The sequence below is a fragment of the Toxotes jaculatrix genome, chromosome 4 (assembly GCF_017976425.1).
Source record: "Toxotes jaculatrix isolate fToxJac2 chromosome 4, fToxJac2.pri, whole genome shotgun sequence".
Lineage (NCBI taxonomy): Eukaryota > Metazoa > Chordata > Actinopteri > Toxotidae > Toxotes > Toxotes jaculatrix.
The window spans coordinates 17,545,190-17,569,878 of NC_054397.1; the positions used below are offsets into that span (position 1 = coordinate 17,545,190).

The following is a 24,689-nucleotide window of genomic DNA, read 5'->3' on the forward strand; positions in this document are numbered from 1 at the left end:
CTCCACAATGTTCTCTTTTCATCCAAGCCGACCTTTTATTGTAGAGGTTAAGGAATTGTGTTCATCCTTTCAGATATTCTTACTTTACTTGTACTCAGATTGCCTTTTATTCTTCGCTCACCTTGTCTGAACCAGGTCAGTTACTCACCTCCCTGTTCCTTTAATTGTTCCACCCATTTCTTTTTCTCATTTTAACCTTAAGTGCATTTGCTGTTCAAAGTGGCTCATAATAAATTTGGAGAAATGTTCCTCTACTATATTCTTTATCAGCCTTGCAGAACTTAACATGACCTGTTTGTCTGCTCATCGAAGTGAAAACTTGACTCCGCTGGCTTAGAATCCAGGAAACCTGACTAGCGTCACCGACTGTATCTCTGCCTTTATCACTTTCAAACCTGAAATGAGGATGTGCATTTAATTATCACATCAAATTACTGACATTTACTCTGTGGTTGATAATGTCTTATTATTCAGAGCCTTTTTTGCTTTTATGCAACATTATTGATATAATAACAAGCTACATCATGTTAAATAAAGCAGAAGTGAAGACGAATTCTCTTGGGTTATGCTCACAACATGAAAAGAGTGGAATCTTTCCTTTTTTTTTAGCCCAGGGTACAGATGTACACAGATTGTATATCCACAAAGTTTTACACAAAATGTTGGAAAAAAAGATGTACTTTAAGAATGCACATATACGCCGATATATGTGCTATACATTATAAAAGTGAGAGTACATGACAAGTTCTCCTAATACATGTAAATAATTCCATTGCGTGTCTACACTAAGTGCATTATTGAAGTTCAACCATCATAACAACTTACCACATCTGAAAAGATAAGATGCATCCTAAATTTCTAAAATAATCTAATCATCTAGTTTGTTTGTGGTCAGTTCAATCTGTGGTTTGATATGTTTCTGTCAAATTACATGTAGACATTTCTACTAGAGCCTCTGCTGGCAGCATGGCAACCTCATGGTGACAGCAGGACTCCAGCAAGTTACTGTGCCCGGCCAAGAAATAGTTTAGCACATAACTGCCCCGTAACACGGCAACATGACGTTTTTACACTTTTGTTTTTATATGAACAAACAAGATATATTGCGGTAATTCACGAGATTTAGAGGTCCTGGCAGGCAGATGGGTAAGAGAGCCTGTTTCACCTTTTTTCCAGCCTTTGTGCTAAGCTAAGCAGCTACTGGCTTTTGTTTTTAAGCTTACATGCAGTTGACATTTAGCCTGAATTCTGAAAATAAGACAAATATCTTAAGTGCAGTTTTAAGGTGAAACTTGCGTCAGATCTGTGAGACTTAACTTGATTTTGTATCTCATAAGTACATCCTGCCAGTGCTAAAGTGTGACTGTTTATTGCAAGGTGTCAAGTACTGCTAGAAAATGGGAATTCACTGGCTTGTTTAATCAGGCTTATCTTTTTTTTTGCCATTTAAAGCAAGCTGTTGCATAAAGTGCTAACTTTTGGTGCCTTCAGGGCACAGTCAGTGGGGGAAAGACAGAGACACACGCACACTTGCAGACACACACTCACTTTGTGTATGCGTGTGTTCGGCTGACTGAGAGTGATGTTAAGTGACAACCTGAATGATGGATCCTGTTATTTCAGTTTAAGTGTTGACATCAAGCCACCTCTGGTTTGAATAAACTCACCCTATTATTTATACATGACAAATATATGCCTCTGTTATATCATTTTCCTTTTTTTGTGTGCCTATTATCAATTATTAAGCACGATATGATTTGCACTCACCATAAGGTGAATCAGACCCAACATTGCCACGTCAATGTGTTTTGAGTTTCATTTTCTGGAGAATGTTACAGAGAATATACCTTTCAAGAAGTCCAAAACAGAAGTGTCTTTCCAGCGAATGCACTTCTCATTTCCTTTGCACAGTCATTTTTCATGTCATAATTTTTCAAGTTCATTGTCTGACCAGAAATGTGGGAAAAACTGGCACCTTACAAGTGGAACCATACGCTTTTTTCTGGGTATTCAGTCCTAACCACAACACCCACAGTGAAACAGTAAAATTAGTCTGCAAGTGGGAACGAGAAGTACTTCTAAGATCTTGTCTCACCGACTCCCAAAACAGAGGATATTTATGTTACTCTTGAATTAGAGCTGAGAGGAGATATTATTGGTGAGAATGAAACTCTATGATTAGAACAGTCATTATTTTACATTCTGTACCTGGGATAATATGTTGGCGATTAATTTTTAATAAAATGAATCCCTTCCTCATTTTGTGAAGGTTATAGCCCTCCAGTTTTCCTACTTTTTAGTGACTTTTGAAACTTATCCAAAAGGTTTTACTTACTTTTACTTTTTAATTGTGTAGCTATAGCCTAATGCACAGCTACTGCAGTGCTTACACTCTGTTTGATAAAGGTTGTGAAATGAATCAGGCGGTCTGCCACCACGCCCAGTAATCTCCTATGATTATTTATAACCTCTCCAATGCTAGACCCCCTGGGAGGATGGAGAGGTTTAAACCATTGTGTAACAGTGTGTGAGCTTTCTTGTGTTAAGTGTTAAGTGTGTGCATGCATGTTCATCTCTGTGTGTGTGTTTCTATCCTTATCTGTGTAATACTTTTATATTATGAGTTTCTCCAGTCTGCTTCTATTCTGGCTCGATTTCAAAATTTTAATCCTACACGTTAAGACTGCAACCCACTGAAGAAGTTAATTAGTTTAGCAAATACAAGGACCACCACAATAAAACTTCTTGTCATCTTGTCATGACCGGCGCTGCTGTTTGTACAGTACATTTGTCCAGCCTCTTGTTCAGAGCAGTTAAATGTTAGTTTGTGCTGTTGTCTGGTTCTCTATTCTCATGGGTGGGAATGCCTCATCTCTCAAGGTATTAGGGGTTACACCCTGGGCAGACTCTTATTTACCACATACATAAAAGCAGACTGCACAGACACACACACACACACACACACACACACACACTCACACATATACAGACACACCCCTCTACACTCTTGAGGAATCTTCATATACAGTGCACTCTGGAGAAGGACACATTAGAGAGAGATTAACCAACACCAACTCCTACAGTTTGCAAGAACGGAGGGAGCAGGGTCAATATAAAGATTCAAGGAGGTAAGGAAAATAGAAATCTGACTGTAACATTATAGATCCATATTTTTCCATTCCAGTTTTTTTTTTTTAACCATGTAATAAAGATCCTTTTATATCTACTTCCTATTTTTAATACTTGGACTGTTTTATTTGCCTTCATTAAGTCCAAACCCATAGGCTATGCTTTCACGCTTGTGAGTTATTCTGTGTCCTGGCCTCAGCTGACAGAAATGAAGTGTTTGCAGGCATTCTGGGGGCGTTGGGATAATGAAATACCAGAATGCTGCCAATAAAAAACTATTTTTCTCTGAAATGGTGTCACAGTCTCCCCAGCCCTCATAGAGCCATCCCACATCTGTCCCGTCCCACTCAATCAGTTCTCTCCCATCTCCCTCAGTGATCTGATTGATACTGTGAGAAAAAATTGTCAGAAACACAGCAGTGAGACAGCTGTCCTCAGGGTCACGAATGACATTATGTAGCTCTAAACTAGTTTTTCTCTTATTAATCTAATGGGATGATTTTGGTTTCAGCCGATGACAAAGCATCCACGTATGGATGACATGGGGTGCCTCAAGGGTCAGTTCTTGGACCAATTTTATTTTCATTAAATGTGCTTCCCTTAGGACACTTGATCCAACAATGTGGTTGTGTGTTTTATCATTGATACGCTGACGATACACTACGTTACTTATTCTTTAGGCCTGGTGACCTTTCAAATTGAATTACTCTGCACAAGTATCTGGCCGAGATTAGTAATTGGATGTCCCAAAATTTTTGACAGTTAAATCTTAATTGAACTGAATCTCTGGTTTTTGCCCCAGGTCAGGTCTCTGCTCACATCGTCCAATACCTCAGCTTATTAGCTAAGAATAGATTTTTTTTTTTCCAATAACCTAAGTGTCATTTTTGACTACGAGCTGAATTTGATAAACACGTCGAGACAGTCATTCAGTCCTGCTGCTTTCTCCTAGGGAATATTACAAAAATTTGCCACCCTGCTTAGACTACTGCAGTGCTCCTTATTCCTGCCTAAGCCCAAACAGTGTCACCTGGCTACAGATTCAGTTCAAATCTCTGCAGCAAGGTTACACACCAACACTTCATATTGGTCTTGCATCACCCTGGTTCTGATGTACCTACTCTGGCTTTTGATTAAATTTAGGATTCAATTCAAGGTCCTCCTCCTAATCTACAAGGCCTTGAATAATTTGGCTTCAGGATATATCAGAGAACTACCAATGCCTTATAACTCTACTAGGATCCTTCAGGTCCTCTGAGCGAGGCCTGCTAGTTGTACCTTGCTCAAGACTGAAGACAGGACGAGGACTGTGTGTTTGCTGTCCTGTGTCCCAGGCTGGTGGAACAGTCTTTCTTTGGGAGTCAGATCAGCAAACTGTCTTGGGTGTTTTAAGTCACTGCTGAAGACCTATCTTTTTTTTTAAGAGCTTTTTGTGCTTGTGTCATTATGTACACTATTTCGATTTATATTTTCTCTAGCTGTTTTTTTTTTTTGTTGTACTGTGCTGTGTCTCCCGCACCAATTGTTGTTTTTGCTCAACTTTTACTTTTGGTCTTTTAACCTTTTATTATTTTTTAAAGCGCTTTGTAACCTAGGTTTTGAAAGTCAGTAAATGAATAGAATTTTACTTACTCACTTACAAAGTGTTTTCTAATCATCAGCCGGTTCTTGTGCTGAGTGTAATTTATATCCTAGAGCAATACTAGGAACTGCAGGGACATTATCAGAGATCGATGATTCTTCTCCATGTGGAGGTATAACTCAGCTGGAAAAGATCTACTATGTACGAAGCACCGGCAGTGCTGCCTGTGAAGATAGAGGAGAGGAGGAACAGCAAAGGCAAACGTCTTTGCTCCTAACTTTGCATCTCAAGCTTCCTGTGTTACTCAAATTTGCACCACTATATCAATAGTGAGGGGTTAGTTTCCATTAGGATGCAGTAACAGGTTAACACAAACAGGAGAACACTAGTAAAATATCTGTTTGTAATCTTATTGAGCATATAGTGTATTTTTGAATTATTTCTGTAGACACACAATCAAATCCTGATATTTACATCATTGTCTATGCTGCTTCTGTGATGTGAGCTGTTCCACTGTGATTTTCACTGCAGAGAGAGGCTGTAGCTCTGACACTGCCATTGCATTCTCTTTAGTAAATCCTGTAGATTCTGCACAATATATCAATTAGCACATCCAGTCCTTCTTGTGTGGCTGTTTTAAAAGAGTGGTCCCCCTAATTTCAACCTCTTCCTGTCAAATGTAATTGGGGAGCTGTGAGAGTTGATGAGGTGCCTTTAGACTGTCTGCCCCTGAGTTCTTATTGTCTGACCTCACAATTGCAGGCTGTGGGTCCTATTTCAGCCTCACGACCCTGTCTAGAGGATGAAGTGTATTGTTAGTGTTTTCTGCTCCTGAGACCAATGTTTTGTTGTCTTTCCGAGCTGCTGAAAACATTGAATCCATTTCTCTGTCTGTCTTTCAGTCTACACCCTCATTATCTCACTCTCATATTTGTGTCTTCTTCATCGTGCCCTGTATGAAACCATGTCATGGGTGGTGTTTGCCTGTCCTTAGAGCACCATGGCCTCGAGCCACTGATTAACACTAAGTAGCACTTGAAAATTGGCTGCTACTGAAAATGTTCCGGAGCTGCAATTGCACAAAGCATATCTTATATCTCTCCCTCACCAGCACTTTATCTTTACAAACTCAGTGCCAAAAGTGCACATGGTACCTCAGAGGAGTGGGATTCTAAATTAAAACAGACTGGTAAAAACAAAAAAAGGACAATAAAAGTCAGTTCCGGTATAATTGCCATGCACTCAAGCACATAAACTTGGAAGCAGAAATGCAATATACTATAAATATTGTATATGTGTAATGTAATGATAAGATATATTAATTAAATTTTCGTGCACCTGCAGAAATGCACTGGAATGATCGGAAGTAGCCTCTAACCTAACAAACATAATACACACAACACAATAAAATGAAATTACAATCAATACCCCTTGAAAATGACCCAGGTCAAAATCGAACACCATTAAAGTAGTCTCTTTGCCCTCTGCTACGACAGTTAAAATGTTAGCTGCAGGGTGCTTTTTCACCAGTCAATGTGGTATTGACGTCTTGGTTCTGGCCTTTATTGGCCTTGAATGGTTTAGAAAATTAATTTTATAGTGCCATTTTCAAACTGTCTTCTTTTTGCCACATAAATGTGTCTTGATACAGAGATGTCCCTCTGTGTCACTGTGTTAAGGTGTCACCCATTATGGAAGAGTTTAAATGTCAGTGCATGGTGGTGAATTATTGATGGGGATAAAAACTGACCCTTTTATCATCAAGACAAGGGAAATGTTCACATTTGTCAATGGATGGCTAAAAAAATAAAAAAATCTACAGTAACTGCATCTGTACATTTATGCTTTGTGTAGACTCCTCTAGGAGTTGACAGCAGCTTCCTCTAGGACCTGCCTTGAGAGGTGTTTGAAAGCCAGTCAGTCATGATTGTGCTAATGAAATGGTTATAAAAACAATGGGCTTTCTTTAGCACCATGAAGTGTAATGTGCAGTATACAAAACAATTTCCATAAATTCTTGAGTAAATTCATGTTGAAACTCTTCCTCATTTATTTTCTGAACATAATGTTTGAAATCAAGTACGCTGTGAGTAAGGATTCATATCTGTCATCTGGTGACAGTATGGCAACTCATGTCCCCGTGGAGAATGTCCTTCCCTGAATCCTGAAGCAAGTGAACAGATTCAAACATGCTCACTAAACGAGATGGTTGTGTGATTGATGTTCTGTGTGCTGAAGTCTGCAGGCTTTTATTCCAGCTCAGCGCCAGTGGTTAATCATTTCTTTGTACATTTTTTACAGTTAGCTGTAGCTTTTCTTAAAGGATTTCAGTAGAAATCTGTTGGTGGTCTGCCTGGAGCATAATGCTGATAAGTTATTGTGCCTTTTTTTTTTTTTTTAACACTCTTAAAGCTGTGTTTTCTGTGAATTCTACAGCAGAAATGGCTTTTGTTGTTTAATAGCAAATGGAAATGTCAGTGCTTGCCCTACTGGGGTGTGTTTTCCTTGTCCTGCAGAGAGTTTAAAGGCTCTGTGTTGGATTAGCCCTGCCTTTTCAAAATCCCATTAAGACTCTACCCTATCAGTTACTTCAGATCTCAGCCACTGTAAGCCTGCTGGTAAGTTTGCTGATTATAGACTGAATACCGTGTGCACTTAATGTGCTGTTAGAAAATAAATTTGGTTTAGTTAGTGAAAACCAGATACCCATTAATTCTAATGCAATGAACGAAATGAACATTTGGTGCAGGAGAGTTACAGTTTTCAATTTATGCTAAACGTTGTACGCCCATCTGCATAATTTCCTCCATCATTTTAATTGGATACAACTGTTTGATTGTTGAATTCTAAATGCAGATTTTGTACATCATTGTGAAGAGAGGAAACTTGCCTGATTGTTATGGTCACTATCTAAGCTTGTATAATGCATCTGCAAATTAATGAGCTCTATAAAAATATCCTTTCAGGAATCAGTACTGTCACATGTTTACTACTATTCCTAATCTGACCAAAAATCAAACGATCAACTTGACAAAACAAAGAGGTTTGTATGCATGGTAAGACCCTTTGTGTGTATGCTGTTGAAAAGCTGTCCAAATGAAAGCCAGCTGTATCTCGCCTCTGGCTTGCCGGGAGCTTGAAACAGGAAGCTGAGCCCGAGTCCTCTGAGCCTGCTGGGAGAAGGGCTACGAGGTTGGTATGAGATCCTCCCCTGGAGAAACAGTTCAGCAGCCTGTGCTCAAAAAGACATTTGTTGATATGCTATCGGCCTTTAGTTGTGTGAAGAATTGTCATTTAAACAAGGCTCTGCATGAAGCAGTTTTCACTAGAAAATGAGAAAATGCTTTAAAAAAAACTGGCACAAACTGGCTGGTTTTCTTGCATAAATAGTAAGAGGATTTGTGTGTGTGTGGGTGCATGTTTATAAGTGTGTGTGAGGTCATTGCGAAGAAGCCCATATCATCTTGGTTCATGTTGTACAGTATAGTGCCGAGGATCAAGATGAAGTCACCCTCTTTTACAGGGATTTCAGAGAACAGCAGTTTCGTTGACGCAGTAAATTATCTTATACTGAATGAAGAAAGAAAGAAAGACACTTCTTTTTTTTTTTCTTAGAAAAAGACATGGCAGAAAAACAGACCTTGTCATTGCCATCTAAGAGGTGCCTGTTGTGTGCATTACTTCCAGCAAAAGATACTGCAAATGCATTATACTATGAGGTATGATATTCATTTACTGCGTACCAAATAATGATCCTTAGAACCTATTCAGATTTGTGGCTCCCACTCCAAAACATTTTTAATTTGTCAGATTGTTGGAAAGTCTGCTGAGGTAGTATACTCCTGAACTTTCATATGAATTGGAAAATGGCTTCCATATGTAATAGTACCTCTGTCATAGCAACCATCAGCCTGGGTTAGCATATTAGCACTTATGTTGCTGGTTTGTGCAGCTCTGGTCCAGGACATCCAAAGAACTGCTTGTCATACAGTACAGCAGGAAGCTCAGTACAACAATGCATGGTGGCCTGGAAGACTGCCACATCTTGTTCCCCAACTGTAGTCAGGATCCAGTCCATTTCTTTTCCAGCAGCTGGTCAGCTGGTCTTTGGCACTGGCACTCCAGGTTCTTCTCAACAGTTCATTTCCAACATAAAAGTGCAGATATATACAGGAACACAAGGACGGACAGGATTGATGAGCAAATATACAGTAACAGTTTGTTCCAGTGAGTTGTGTATACCAACTTTACGGTCACATTCTTCCAGGGTTAGGGTTGGATACTTCTGCTGACAATGTTGCTCAGCTTCACCACTGTCTCTGTTTGTCAAAGCAACACAGGCCCATCTCTCGCCAACCTGACAGCCTGTCATGACAGGTGAGGTGTTGTGACAACTTGAGAATGCAGTGCTGTTATGCAGCAGTCCCTGAAATGTTTGAATATGCTGCAGCTTCCCCTCAGCTCAACCCCTCCTCCCAGAAGCCGAACCACCCAATCTCAACTTGTAGGAGACAAAAGCAACATTTTAGAAGCACAGTATTTTCAGTGGAAATACAAAAGTCTTCTGTTTGGAGTTGATGAATTTTGTCCACTGTTTCCCACAGGTTGAGAGTTTCCTTGTGGTGGTGGTGGGTGGTACGCTGTGTGACCAATGTGCATGCAAAGACTCATGCAGCTTAGGGGGAAGGGAATGTAACCCAGGTTATTTTCTGCAGCTACAATTTACAGATGTCCCCTAAACACCTCACATGCAGGCTATCGATAGACGCTAGCAAGGTGGGCTGCACACAGAGAAGGCTCAAGTCACCAGTAAGTGACTGCAGTGCACGTAGCTCACACAGACGTGTGGCCAAAAATTAGTTTTTGAAGAGTTAGAAAAGCTGAACTTACAAATAGCTGCTAGAAAGAAGCTACTATAACTTGCATAACCAAATAAACCAATAGGCTAATAGCTAATACATTACAGCTACTGTCTAACAGTTCTCAAATTACACATTCTCTACTGTGCAGGGGTGCTGCTTGGTTTTTGCTCGCCAGTTATTTTATTTGGAAAAAAACAGGATGCTGCTTTTTTTGGTCTCAGTGAATCATTAATTAATATCATTGGTGTTCCAGCCAGCCTTTTTTGGAGCTCAGGACTGTTTTCAATCCATTCTATTTTTGCTCCGCTTGACTGATCTGTGGCATTACACAATGTCCTCGGGGATGTTCACTGTACACAATGTCCATAGGCACAGAAGCTGGAGTAGTTGAGGAAAGCAGGTACAAAGCCAGGTCAAGTTAATCCACTGATATGCTTGAATGGAAGTGTTGAGTCGGCGAAGAAGAGAACTGCCTCGTCCTTCCACCATCTTCCACACAGGCTGACTAGAAATTTCTCCCTCTGGCTCACTGAGCTGTCCTCATGGGAGAAAAACATGTTCACACCCACTGGGCCTGTGTACTTTTTCAAGTGCTGTCTTGAACTTGTTCACACTACACAGCAAATCAGTGCTGACTGCTAAGTGGGAGTTTCCCACTTTGTTCCCCACAGTCCTGCTGCTTAGGATGGTCCACAAGGACATTTATAATCTGCTTTAAAATCATCCAATAATCTTGACTTTTTCATGTAATTTTATGCACTGTTTTGTTTTAAATGTCATGACCATGACATTTATTGACCGTTGAGACCATACATACATGGAAAAGAATCCATGTGTCCATCGTAGTATCGATCGTACTTAATATCAGTCTCACATGCACATGTCATCCTTGTGTCCATCAGTGCTCAGACTTGTTTGACCTGTTTTTCTCCGTGTTTAGATGTAAATGTAACACTTGACCAAGGATCACATACAAACACACAAAACTGAGCGAAGATCAGACCAGCTCGCCCGGACCAGCCACTGCTGTTGTTTTGAGGACACATGAGCTACTTGCCTTTAATGGCAGAAAATAAGAGCTGGAGAGGCTGAACATTTATGTTATTTTATCAGTAGGATACCCCTGTGAGTTTGCAGCCAAATTCTAGTCAACCGTTGTGTGCAACAGTTGACTAGAGTTCTCCAGCTCATTTGTTTCTCTCTTCATTTTAGAGGTCACTGGAGTTATGTTCATCCTAATCTTTTTTTTCACAGTTTTCTTGTGTCTTAGTGGAAATGAAAACCTCTGTCACATATAGATTTCTTTGTGCATTCCAACTTGCAAGTTGTTTGTATTTTCTCAGTGGTTGTTCTACTTGTCTTTATTATCTGTTGATTTGCTTCTTGGAGAAGCCATTAGTGGCTATTGAGTCATTTAAAACCCGAAGCACTGCAGTACAAATCAGCCATGTGTGAAAAGGCTTTCTACCTCAAAGGAGTCAGTCAAGCGTTTATTAAGGGCTGGTTAGCAGAGATCAGCAGCATCTTGTGGAGAATCCAAAGTATGTTTTGCACACACACACACACACGCACGCGCACACCTATACTTAGATCTTTGTGAGGACACTCATTGACATAATGCAGTCCCTAGCCCCTAACCCTAACAGTAACAAAACCTGATTCTAACCTGCACTCTACATCCAGGTCCTAATGTCCTCACTATGTAAGGTCTAAGCTCAAATGGGTCCCCTGATAGATAGACCTTAAAGCACACACAAACGCACGCACACACACTTTCACCCAAACGAGTCACAAGCTATTTACCATTCAAAACCAGTTTCATCAGATGAATGAACATCCCACTGCATCCAAACCCATCTATGTGCTCACTAAGGATCACTTAGTTCAATAAACAATTAACGAAAGACCTTTCTAGTAACTGTCCGCCATGATTGGATTTTCCCTGTTCTAATAACAGGCACTTTCCTAAACAATCATTGACAACATCAGTAATTAATTAATCAATCATTAAATTGTATAGAACATAGCTGGCATGCTTCTCCTAAATACAAGCAGTTTTTCTAATATGTATCTGGTGTTTCAGCATCACAACAGCATCTATGGTAATACTTCAGTGCAGCTGTACCGGCTGTATCGGAAACATGCAAGGTGCTTAAAGTCATTTCTAATCCATTCCTGGAACTGCAAAGGGCTGTAGCTGGTTAAAGTAGAAAGGCAAAGTAGCCTGGTCGCTGTATCTGGATCAGTTTTTGAAGGGCTAATATTTTAAAGAAAGTGGAACTGGTTGCAGGCTACAGTTGCATATCCCAGTTCAGGTGTACTCACACCTCCAGCTTGTCACAAAAGGTATGACACGGTAACACAGGAACAATAAACAGTAACATTGCCACATTGCCATGGTTAGCAGTAGCTGGACCTCTGTCTTCATCCACGGCTTCCAGTTTGGGAATGTTGTAATCCGTTTGAGTATGGTGACACTGTTGATGTTGGTGTTTAAATAGTCCAAAAGAGAGGAGGCATAGGAATCAGTGTCTGTGTGGGAGTCCAGGGTGGCAAACACACTCCAGCCTGTTTTTTCAAAGCGATGCTGTAGAGTCTGTTCCCTGGATGGATGTTATCTTACCACCATTATTTCCATAGCCTTTAGGCCAGAGCTTGAATGGAGAGTAAGAGGATTAATGTGTGCACAGCCCCATTCACCTGCATTGCAGCTTACAACTGGTGTAGCTCTGACTCTCTGCCTTACTCTCTCTGGCCTGCCTGTCATACAGAAGCCATTACGGCTAATTCTAATTGTTATACCTGCAAGGATTCCCCTTGAGTAACCTTTGTGTAATATGTATAGAAAGCAATCAACATCCTTCCATTACATACCATGCTTCTTGACCATGCTCTCATACAAGTGCCTTACATGCATAAGTCTCCTTCTCACGATCTACCAATCACCAACAAAGAAAACACCTAAACATTTCCTCCATAGACATCACTTGTACAATCAGCGATCCATATTTCTTGAGCTGAGCGTCGATTAAGCCTTTTAAATCCCCATAATCTTTGCTATGCTCAGGAGCTTTTGATAACAGATGGAACCTAATAGCAATTTTGAAACCAGAACCTGTAATAATTTCTCTCAAACAGCAAACAGACTGGACCAGTGTTGAAAATCTTATCCTGCTATGGATCAATATCCAATGGAGACATTTATTTAGGATCTCAACACCTTTGTGCAAGGATTTGCATATTGTGAGTCTGATTTTAATTGGACCTTGTTTATAAAAGTTTATGTTAAGTTGTTTATGACAGGTTGGACACACACTCTATAACTCTGTCTTAACCTGCAGTATGTAAGGATGCATATATGGTGTTTACACAGATACAGTTGAAAGGGACCCTTGTTGCTTTTGTGTCTGTGGCAAATTAACTTTTTCCCTCACAAACTTTGGTTACGTAAGTGTCTGTCTGGAAATTGCATAGTGTGGTTATAGGAAAGGAGATCAGCCTCAGCCCTCAAAGCAAAGACATTCAGCTCTGTTCCAGAGTTGTCATATAACTGTTTGATGGAAATGTTTAATATTTAATAAGTGTTGATGGGCGAAGTCATGTCCAAGCCAGACATGGAATCACTTTTGAGTCGGGGTGTTTGAACTTTTACATCAAACTGAGCTTGGTTTCATTGCATATGCAATGTGAATAACATGATTAGCAAATGCAGCTTGAGCCACATTTCAGTGGATAGTTGATAGGCATGATCCAGGATATATTTGGACATTGCTAGAAATTCTCCCAGGGTATTGCAAAACATGTCCTTAAGACTAAATAACTTGTTATAATGGATTTTTTCAATAATAATTCTGCTGTATATCTGTGGTAAGACAGACAAAGAATAAATACATTGTTGGTTTGCAGATTGTGCTAATTGTAAACCATCTGACTTATGACTTATGTTAATAAATACAGGATCATTCCTCGATAAATGGCCTGATTCCGTGTATATTTTGCTGTGTGTCTGTAAAGTTGGCCTCTTAGTGCGAGTGCAGCAGCTTCCGGTGTTTTGTTTGTTTTCTCTATCTTTGGAAGAGAGAAGTTCATGTTCATAAATTATCAATGTTTTCTGGTGCTGTTTGTTTGTGTACAATAGCGTTTTCTTTTGGCCACAGTCAGTTGAGAAACATTCATTTTCGGTTATGCATGTTATATATGAGAGTAATAATTGTCCATTATACAGTCAGAAAATACTGATTGGACCTCCATCTATGGAACACAGAACGTAACTTTTTTTTTTCTACATGCCCTGGGAAAATACTTAATGTTGCCTGCCTCACTCAGACCAGTGAGAGTGGCTCCATTCAGTTACATGCCCTAGGCTTCAATTCTTACAGTGAGATAAGTACCTTCATTTCCTACAATAACCTCATCAATGCTTGTTTCCTTGGAAACAACCCTTTCTTTGCCCCAGTGTGCCCATGGCTCCTTTAACATTTAGTATTTCAAGGTGGGCACAAATGCAGTGCTAAATTATTGTGGTGGAGACGACTGTTACGCTCTGTCCCTACCTGTAACTCCCCTCTTTCTTTGAGGGGTATGTGTTCCTGTAAGTAGACTATATTTGATATGTGTGATGTATACTGATTAAAGTTGTTTTTGAAGCAGCGGCTGGATCTTTATGAGGATATGACCCATGAACTTTCATCCTTCAGATGAATCACACTGAAACTTCACCTTCTCCATAAAACCTGGTCCCTCATCACAGAAAAACAAGCTAATTATCATTACGGCACTTCCTGCCAACTAAGTTTATGACCAGGACGTTGCCCTTGAACAGCTGGGTGTGAAGTGTAAATATCACTGGGAAACTGGGCCAGGTTCCATGATACTCATGTTAACACAACAAGCTGTGGTGTTTAACTTCAACAGGATGCATGACTGGCAAACAAGTATACTGGGTTAAATGGTAAATACAGCACGTCCATAGAACCTCCCTGTAAACACCTCAGACCGCTACCAAGAACAAACAGTAGTGTTAATGGCTGACTTCTATTTTTCCAGTTCATGTGATATATTACCAGTGATCAACAACCACCTGCAGGCAAATACCCGATAAATACAACATTTCCTGACTCTACAAGTTTGCTGAATGCAATTTACCAGCGAGCAGTGGATTGTGAGATACTGAGGGCTGTAAAGGATTTGCAGTTTACTAATTGTGCTCTCCATATTAAGGTATAGGAAAGCTGTATATTCTCAACCACATTGGGAGAAGCCTTGGAAGAAGATGGAACTTGTTTGGCTGTTTTGATGCATTGTGTCTACAAAGGCCTGCATATCTCAGTGTCCAGCCCCTGAACTGGATCTTGTCTTCAGCTGATACAACCTTTTGATTGAACTGAAGTCTCCCTGCTGAAGGCTTTCCAGAAAAAAAAAATAATGCGAGTGTTTTATATCACGTTTTTTATTCTCTTTAGAGCTTTGTTTTGTTGGGTCAGTGGTAAATTCTTATCAGTTGTTGTCAGTTGTATTGTCTGTTGTCATTGTTGAAGTATTTACAGTATGACAGGATTGTAAACAGTAAGAAAAGGGGAAGAACCTGTGTAATGTGTAATATAGCTGCATAACCTGATGTGTGAGTTACCACTGTGCAGCCAGTCAGTGTCTATTTATAAGTCAAACATGACAGTCAGACCTCCAACTTCTACACTCTTACGTTTAAAAATTAGTACACATTATACATACATAGTAGAGGCTTCTGCAAAAACACGTTTTGCCTCCTAGTATGTAGTTATACAGGTAGAGTTGGTTTTAATTGGGAATGAACCACAGGAAAAACTGTATTTTACCTTGAAAAATCAAGACATTGTTGCAGCAAAGAAGCATTTGGGTTTTTTTTCTTTCTTTCTTTCTTTCTTTCTTTTTTTTTTTTAGCTTTGCAGGGCTTGTCATTTCCATGAAGTGGCTCTTTAGTGTTTAATATGATTTCTAAATAACGAAAAGCAGAGGATTTCAGGATGCAGTGTCTGATAATGACTTTGTGGTATTCAGAATAAGACATGGGCACAAATTCACCTTAAATGTAATTTACTGTTTTGTCAGACAAGCTTGCTTTATGAGGCTAAATGTTGGCCTCCTTGGTTATGTGGTCGTAACACACATAAACCACACAGCAAACCTAAACAAATAAACTATAGTTTCTCCTTTGTTCTCTTCTGCCTTTTGTAATCTTGACAGTAAATGACATTTTACTGTAATTACAGATGAGAAAACTTCATGCAGTTTCTTCAGGTACAAGTTTTAATGATTTATACAGAAATCACTGAGGAGACTCTCTTTTAAAAAGAGAGAGAGTTTAATCAATGTCCACAACAGCTGCCGCCAATCCACAGAAGGTCTTTTTGACTTAAAAGGTGGAGATGTGAGAGCCTGGTCCAACGAGGAATAAATCAGACTGCACAATAATATCTCTAGTAATTTGACATTTTAATCCATGGCGTTACTCTAAATGATAAGTGGTCCTCCTGTAAGGGATTGGTTATGGCTCATGTGACAGTGATGCACAGTATTGCCAGCTTTAATATCCAGACTTTTAAGCTATGATGGTAGGGAATACAGTCGGTGCTGTTGACCTTTAACATCACTTTATCATCGTCACTGTAAATACTGCTGAGGCCATCTGTGCTGCAGGTGATGGCTTTGCAGTAGCAGCGTTAGATTTAGAAATACTTTTTGCCTTTACTCACGTTTTCTGAATCATACTTGAAATTGTGTTACAGTTTGTTCTATCTTGAGTATTAAACGAGAACATGCCAATGATCATGGGTTTTCTGGTGGCTCAGGAGTTGGTGGTTGCTTTTGGTGTAATGCACGTGTCAGTTTGAAAATATGCTCATGATGGCCTTTTGTTCTAAACTGGAAATTGTCTCGTCACGCCATCAATGACAGCCATGTTAAAGGTCTTTTTTTTCACACTTCTTGGTGTTGCACAAGAATGTTATCTACATGACACAGTTTGATAAAAAAATATTTCAATAGTGCAGTACTGTTTTGTAGAGTATGTCTCCATCTATAGGAGTAATGTAATCCTTGAGTTTCCTCTATCACACCTATCTTTGAGGTGGTGATTTATGCAAGCCCATGCTTACAAGAATTAAACATTTCTGGCAGAAAATAATTTATTTCGGAGATGAAACGATATAAGATTTGTTGCAGCCAATTTGGATTAACCCTTGTATAAACCTTTATTTCAGTAGTAATTTGCCTAATACTTCAATACATAACCTTGCTAAATCAGTGGCCCTATTTATCTCCTTTACTGCCTTATACATTATGCCCAGGTGAACACCATCCTTTCCTGTGAGAGTGCTCATTGCCTTAATGGTAAACATCTACTGAGGTGTTCAGATTTTAAATTCAGTTTTTAAAGTAAATGTTGAGTGTGGAGGCGTACTCCTCGCTAAATGCAATCAGGCAGCGAATAAAAAACTTTTTCCGAGCCATTTCCATACATATCATTTTCTCTTTGGCAGATCTAAATCGTCCCTGTTTAATGATTTTTTCTCATTCACCTTTTCACAGCCACGGAGATATTGTTTGGTGACAGTGAGGAAAATGGTTCAGGCATTCAAGCAGACAAAAGAACCGCAGGGAATAATGAAAGCTTCCCAGTCTGGGAAGAGAGACTTTTGTCAAGGCCTCCAGTGGCCTGCAAGGCCTCTTGATAGTTAGATCTAAAAGCCTTTTCTCTTACAATTCCTTTGTTTTAGCGAGGTACTTTGGAAATAAATCTATAAACATACTAACTGTTGAATAAAAGCATCCTCTGTTTCTCATTTCCTGCCTGTATTCAAGGAAGAAAAATTGAGGAAATTGCTCCGATAAACTTGTGACCTGGAAAAAATTTAGAAGAAACTGATTTTGCCAGATTGGAATGGGAATGAGCCTTTTGGGAAGAGAAGTGATTTTGTTTTTGTGTTGTGCTGGAAGGCAGTAAGTATTGATTCGAAAACCCTCATTATGCTCTCACTTGCTGTATAAATAATCCTGTCCAGAGAGTAAGGAAATTACTAGGTCATAGGCAGACAGATATCTTCAGTTACCCTAATAAACCCACTGGAAACACCACAATTTAGCTGCTTTCCTCTCTCAAAGGCAACCAATCTGTTTTTGGATGTAACACCTCACATCCCTAAAATCTAATTTCTTACGCAAACCAAGAAAATGTTTCACCAATGCTTCCATTACTCTGTGAGCCTTAATTGCTTTGCACTAAATTGTCAGTCCCTAAAGTCCCTGTTTTAATCTGCTATCTCTTGATAGCAGCAGCTTTTAGTAGAAACTGACCACTCTTACCCTGATGTCCTCAGTGTCGCCCTTATTATGATGCTTTACAATCATTACAGCTCAGTAGCTTTCCTCATGGTTTGCTAAGATAAATTAGCTTAATTAATAGACTCACCACAGTTGAAATATAGACTTCATTATCCTCTCACAGCTTCGCAGTTACAGTGAAGATAGCTTGGTGCCTTTGCCTCCATATGGAGATGTTCCTCTAAGACGGCATCAGAGGTGATGAATGTGTTGAACCTCTGAGTTTTGCCCCAGAACAAGACCACTGGGACAACTGATCACAGGCAGCCGAGCTCTAATGAGAACAGCAGAAGATGACGAGCTTCGACCCCCTTCATCTTGCCTCTGCTGACCTCCTTTATCTCACTCCGTCTCTGTAGCTCACATTTACACCTTTCCCCTTTTTCTCTCTCGTTCTTTGTCTCTCACACTCAACAAGCATAGCCAGTTCCATAAATCTCTGGAGACATTGTTTTCTGTGTTATAGAAAATAGTTGTCCTAGCCAGAAAGCAATGATTTAGGTATTTGGACTGACCAATTTTAGCTTGATAGGCAGGTTTGTGTAAAGAGGCAGGAATTGGAGAAACAAAACAGAAACAACTCATGAAGCACCAGTGCAGTGCCAAAATAGAGCAGACTCAAGTCCACTGCTGACTGTAATCAGACGTGGCTATCTGCTGAATCTGTTTAGTACATATGTTTCGTATCTGCTACAGCATAGCCCGGCTTTCTATTGGCTTTACATAGTGTCCCTGCTTATATCCAGCTCATGCAACCTTTTTTAATGAGGTCTTCTGAATACCCCGCTGTAATCCACTGCTATAAACAAAGCATCGCTACTTTGTTTGGAAGACAAGGGGGAACTAATTGCTGCTGATAAGCGTTTACAGCTAAATGGGGAAGGGAACTGACAAACCATAAAGAAACACAAACCCTATCAACAGTAAAAAAGGCAAAGGTGTGGTATTAGTAATGCTCACTGTAACATCGTGTGTATCCCAGTAGCCCCCTTAGTCCTCCCCCTGGTCTTCAAAGAGTGAAGCCAGGGAGCTCACAGCACTATCAGCTATTTACTTTAAGCTGAATTATGGAAGTACTGAATCACTGAGATTTATGAGCTGTCCGGTTTGTGGGTTGGCAGTGGTGTAAGTTATGGGTCATGGTTTCATGTTGGTTATTGACCGCACTGACTGATCGCTCCTAGGAGGCATGATGGCATAGTAGGGGTTGAGTCCTGGTGCAGTATGCCTGCATGTGGGGGTATACACCATAATACTAACACGTTTGCAACCATAGACCTTATTTCTTTGTACAGTGTATGTATAGATTAGCAATTATCATATTGTCTGAAAGGGCTTATTGCCTTGAATACACATCTACATAAAACTAAAGCAGATATTTTTGTTTTTAATTTCAAATTGTTGATTGTAGCATCATGAGTAGAGAAGCTGGATTGTGGCCACAGTGCTGCAGTTACTGAGTCCCTTTCTTGGGAAATCTGGGCTGGAAAAGTGGATTATCTCCACAACAACGCCTGCTACTATGATGTGTTTCTCTCCAACTGGAGCTTGTGTGTGAATATTTACAACTGTAGCCATGGTGTCGAGGATAAAGCGCATTTATGATCCAAAGAAAAACATGTCTGTAGATAATTGGCAGTGGCTTGGTTTGCCCTGCCAAGTTCTTAAGAAGTGTCAGATATTCAGATACATCTCTTGCAATACAAATTAATCAAATATTCATTATGCATTCAGCTATGATACTACTAAGGTTGATGCTCTGACGGTCTTTGTGCAAAACTCAAAAAGAATCCACCTATGTAAATGTATATCGAGCAGAAATCCAAACAGTACGGTTCGTATTGACTCAAGCGCTGTCTGTGACACTGTTTAATCTGGGTGTCTGCCACCCACATAACAAACAACCTTCTCCTACTGAGAAAATACTGTATGCACTGTTACACGTATCTACATGTTCTGATATATCCAATTACTCAGTTAATTTCCAGTATTTTGAACAAAATGTATGGTAGTAAATGCATTACTCTGAGAAAAAAAAAACTTCAATTTTCATATGTTTCATTGTGTTGTTTCTAGCAAGCCCTGACACTGCCAATTCCCTGCTGAACACTGATGTTTCTTACAGCTGTGGGCCAGTAAATATTGATTTCAATGTGGCGTGCTTCATCAAAAATGAGATGAGAGTGACTATGTGGAATACCCACATTGCATTCCTTACTATGTAACAATGTGGCAGCAAACAAATGAAAAACCTGAACTACTTGTGCTGTTTCTGTCTGTACAGCATGTGTGCAAGGAAGAACAGAAACAGTAGAGAAGCTACTGTCACTATACTAGTGATATGGTTTGAATGGTGCTGCTGCTCAGGTGCTAGAGGAAAATTTAGCAACTACATTAGGAGAGAATATGAAAAGAACTATGTTTCAGCATCATTTGCCTCTGATTTTTGCATTGTTTGAACCTGATTCCCATTGGCTCAGTGTATAATAGACACTAAAAAATATGCATAAACCTTCATGCACATGCAGACATGTAAGCAGAATTTAATATATGGCAGATGTGTTGGTGATGATGCACATTTTGTGGAGACAGAAACCATTCCCTGTGAGTTATGACTGATGCACAATAATGTGCCATATAAACCTGATTTGTGAGCCACATTTCAGTGGAACTCGAAAAAAGTTTGAGATGCAAAATATGTACTTGGCAAGTATTACACATGTGCTATGCTAATGGGGTGTTGCATTCATAAATAGCTGTCTTTATTCATGATTTTAGAGGAGGCAGCTCTATGACAGGACAGATGGTGGATGGATGTACAGGGTTTGACTCACGCCTAAACAACAGTGCTCAGAAGTCAAAAATAATAACCATAATCTTAACAGCAGCACTATCATTACTTGGTTTGCGTTGCACGTCTGAATCAGAATTTAGACTTTTAGACTCAGTGAAGACACGCAAACGGGTATTTAAGTGGTAGCAATACATAAAGTATGAATGGACCAGTAATTTGATGTAGTGGACCAGTAGTTTTAAGGTGAAAAACATAGACAAATGGTGTTTGATTTTGATGGCATCTTTCTCCACTGGACATAGAACCTGTCAATCAAATAGCATATCCACTCATACAACTTACATTTACCTGGATTTTCTGTTGAGGAAGTGCGGGGGTGTGTGTGTGTGTGAGAGAGGATTTCTCTTTTTCCTGTTTGACCATGGTGGCCATCATGGCTCATCTTAAGCACTCGCTTATATTTTCTTTGGGTGGAGCTGTTTGAGAGGGATGCAGTGGAAAGACAAGAGGTTATCTGTGGGCGGATGCATACGTAAGAGTGAGAGACACTGCATGTTACTTCACATTGCTCCGCTGTAGTGAAACTGTAAAACTGAAAATCAAGCAAGGTCTCTGAAAATGCATCACATCACTGATGTAACACAAACCACTAATGGAGTCTACACGGGGTTACTCAGTGCTAAGTGAAGACCATTGAAAACCACCAATTCAGATGCTTTCATGCTGTGCTGCAAGTGTCGGCCTTGAAAACATTAAGCCCTCGGAAGAAAGGGAGGGGCACCCTTGTCTATCAGGGAGAGAGGAGCTGAAAAAAACACTTACCTAGACGCATCTATGATGAACAAGTGTCAGCCTGAACATGCAAGGACAGGACATGGAGAATATATAGTTTTTGTTATTTACGCCTGCCAGCTCACACAATTACGCCCCCCCCCCCACAAAACCTGTCTGGTTTTGGTGTCAGTCGGTTCTTAAGAGCCAGTAACAGGCGCCTTCCTCCACTATGAGTCTGCTCCTTGCTTGGATGCAGGCTAGAGTGCACTCAGTGGCCTGGCACTTAGACTGCAGATGTATTCATGTGTGTAGGCCTGGATGTGTTCTGTGTGGATACATGTTCGGTAATTGTGTCAGTTTACGGGATCTGTCCGTCTGCATCAAGTGTGTGAGTGTGTATGTGTGTGTGTGTGTGTGTCTGCCGTAGCTCCTGTCATGTCAGTGAGGAGGTGGCACTGTACTGTGCAATAAGAGCAGTCAGCCTGCAGGCAGGACTGGCCATCTGGACCCATGATAAGGAGCCTGGCCCAGACATCAGTCTTTTTTTTTTCAATCCCTCTCAGTGTTATCAGATTTCTGTCTCTTTCTGCTGTCTGTCTACATATCAATCAACAATGATGTACTGTATTTTAACCATGTCACTCTTTCTCTTCTTTTTGTTATCTGCCTCTCTCCATCTGTCTGTGTATTTCATTCTCTCTGAACTTTCTCTCCTAATCTCTCTCTCTCTCTCTTTTTTGTCTCTTTACTTCCTGCAGTTTGCTGTTTCGTGGTCCATAAGAGGTGCCATGAATTTGTCACATTCTGCTGCCCGGGGGCAGATAAGGGGCCGGACACAGACGTAAGTAGCCAAAGCCCAGCTGCTGCCTCTCACGTGTTTGTCGGTGAGGAGGTGCCTTTCCTGTCATTACGCCGAAGTAGATAAACAGTGTCACCAATATGCAGTCTTTTCAACCCGGCCTGCCTCTTTTCTCCCTTTGACAGCTGTAGAGCTGCCATGTATTCTTGCCGTGTTATAAAGTAGCGGTCTTTAGCGAGGGGGAATATTGAAACTTGCTCATAGTTTACACTGATAATGCTTGAATTGTGTTGCAATAGATCTCAAGATGAGTTCTAATCTTTTCACTCTGATAGCATCTGTCCAAAGTCCATTCAGACCAGCTGATTCATGATTGATTCACAGCAGCAGCAGGTGGCTAATTCAGTTCATTCAACATCCGTGTTCCAGTTGAGTCACTGGGCGCCACCTTTAGGAAAAGTAATTTAGCTATTCCACTTTGTGAGTCACTGTCCCCGACCCCTCCAAGACAAAGAGACTAAACTTATTCTCTCCCTTTTATAATACCTCCTACAATCACAGTCAGTACTTTTTCCTCCAAACCGTGGTTTTGACTTCGTAGCACATTGACAGTGACCTGGTAGCTCATGGTATAACTTTAAATTCTCATTCTTCAATTCATCCAACAGTAGTGAAAGCCAATTGGCAGATTACTGTACCACTGGCAATGACCTGATTGGGCCTGGAGACAGATGGAAAATGTAGGAGTTGTGGCCAAACCCAACACACCTACATCTGTCTTGGCCAGGCCAAGAGATACTCACTGAGCTAACAGGTGGTTGCCTGCAACTGTCTGAATAAATTGTGGCACTAAAAAAATTAAAACAAGAATTTGAACAGTAGATTAAATTCACTGAGCAGCTTGAGTTTTTTGATAGATACTTTAATCAGCATATTGAACTAAAAAAGGGGCTTTAGCAATAATGTGGTCTTCTGTTATAAACATAAAATATTTTAAAAAGGATTTCTCGAATTGCACCATCAAAATAATTTTAGGTGCTTGATGAATATCATCTTCTGTGTGACACATTTACCGAGGTCTCCCACTCACCTCTTCCTCGGCTGCTTGCTTGATAAGTGTGAAACTCCATTTACATGCCTGCTTGCCTGCTGGGCATGCATAGCCTCTCAGCGTTACAGCAGCACAGCCTGGCCTCTGTAACTGGAGATATGTCAGTGTGTCATTCAAGATCATCAACCCAGACTCTTTAAATAGAGCACGCCGCGGATGACACGGAAGCCGTAACAGCAGAAAATAGTCTGAGCTGGGGGATTCTTGATTTGAGCAGGCAGGGTGGCTCAGGCTAGTGCAGAGACATCAGGTTTATCGTTTGCAGGACAGTTGAGTTTTAATGACCTTTGACATCTGTGTGTTAAAGGGATCCCAGTTTCCCTTTTTTTTTGCACAAAATGTGTGAAAACACCTTTGTTGAGCAATCTACAGCTCCTCATGCATTCCTGTGTGATACATTAAAAAGGTGTATTATTTAAAAAAAGCATTTTTTTCAATTTTTTCCAATTGAGTTTATTTCTTAATGTTGCTGTAGTCGAGCAGACCTTATTTCACCTTTTCCTTTAAAGCTATTTGTTACTCCCACACTATGGATAATGTGTTATAAACTGTATACTTATCTAATGCTCTTAACTGTGCCTGAGAGAAGAGGAACTAATGCCTAGAAATCCAATTTGACAAGCAGACTTCACTTAGAGCAGAAGAGTGTTGAATTATTCTCAGCCCTTTGTTCATGCAGACACTCTGCATGATTTTATGACCATAATTCTGTGACCACATGGCCTCCCCAAACCAAATCTCTGTCCTTAAAAAATGCATGAGTATGTCATCTTTTTCCATATCAAAATATTTGATGCTCCCTTTTAATATACATTTCTGTGCGCTTAGTAGTACTGTTGCCAGGGGCAACCACACATATTACATGGCTTGCTGCCTCCCGGATGTGCAATTCAGGAAGGCAATAACTCCCATGGCCAACAAATATCCTGAAGATCTGCAGTATCTAGGCTACCTGCATTTTATGACTCACGTCTGTGTTTCATAACTCCCCTACTGGAAGAAACAAAGTGTGCACAAAGATGCCAGCAAGAGCCCCTAGATCTTTTCAGTAGCAGTCTCGTCATGAGCGGCCAGCCTTGGGTTGATGGGGCAAGTTTACCATGAATACATTCTTTTTCACAGCTACAGCCTCAGGGTGTTTCAAGGCCAGGATAGGCTGTAGATTTTCACATACTCGCACATGAGAGATTTAGTTTGTAGGTGCCGTCTTTGAGGAAAGAACCAACACTCGATCCATCTACCGGTTTCAGTGGGATTGAAGCGGATGTCTGCTGGGTTGC

The 24,689-nt window shown here is 40.3% G+C and overlaps 1 protein-coding gene across 3 annotated transcripts in view; it reads left to right on the top strand.

The window, feature by feature from the left end:
• prkcaa (protein kinase C, alpha, a) overlaps positions 1-24,689 on the top strand; it is a 141,414-nt gene that overhangs the window by 30,139 nt on the left and 86,586 nt on the right. For all 3 annotated transcript variants that reach the window (XM_041036881.1, XM_041036878.1, XM_041036880.1), the window contains exon 3: positions 22,258-22,340. In XM_041036881.1, the coding sequence (XP_040892815.1) occupies positions 22,258-22,340 (83 nt within the window). The remainder of the gene's footprint in view (positions 1-22,257; positions 22,341-24,689) is intronic.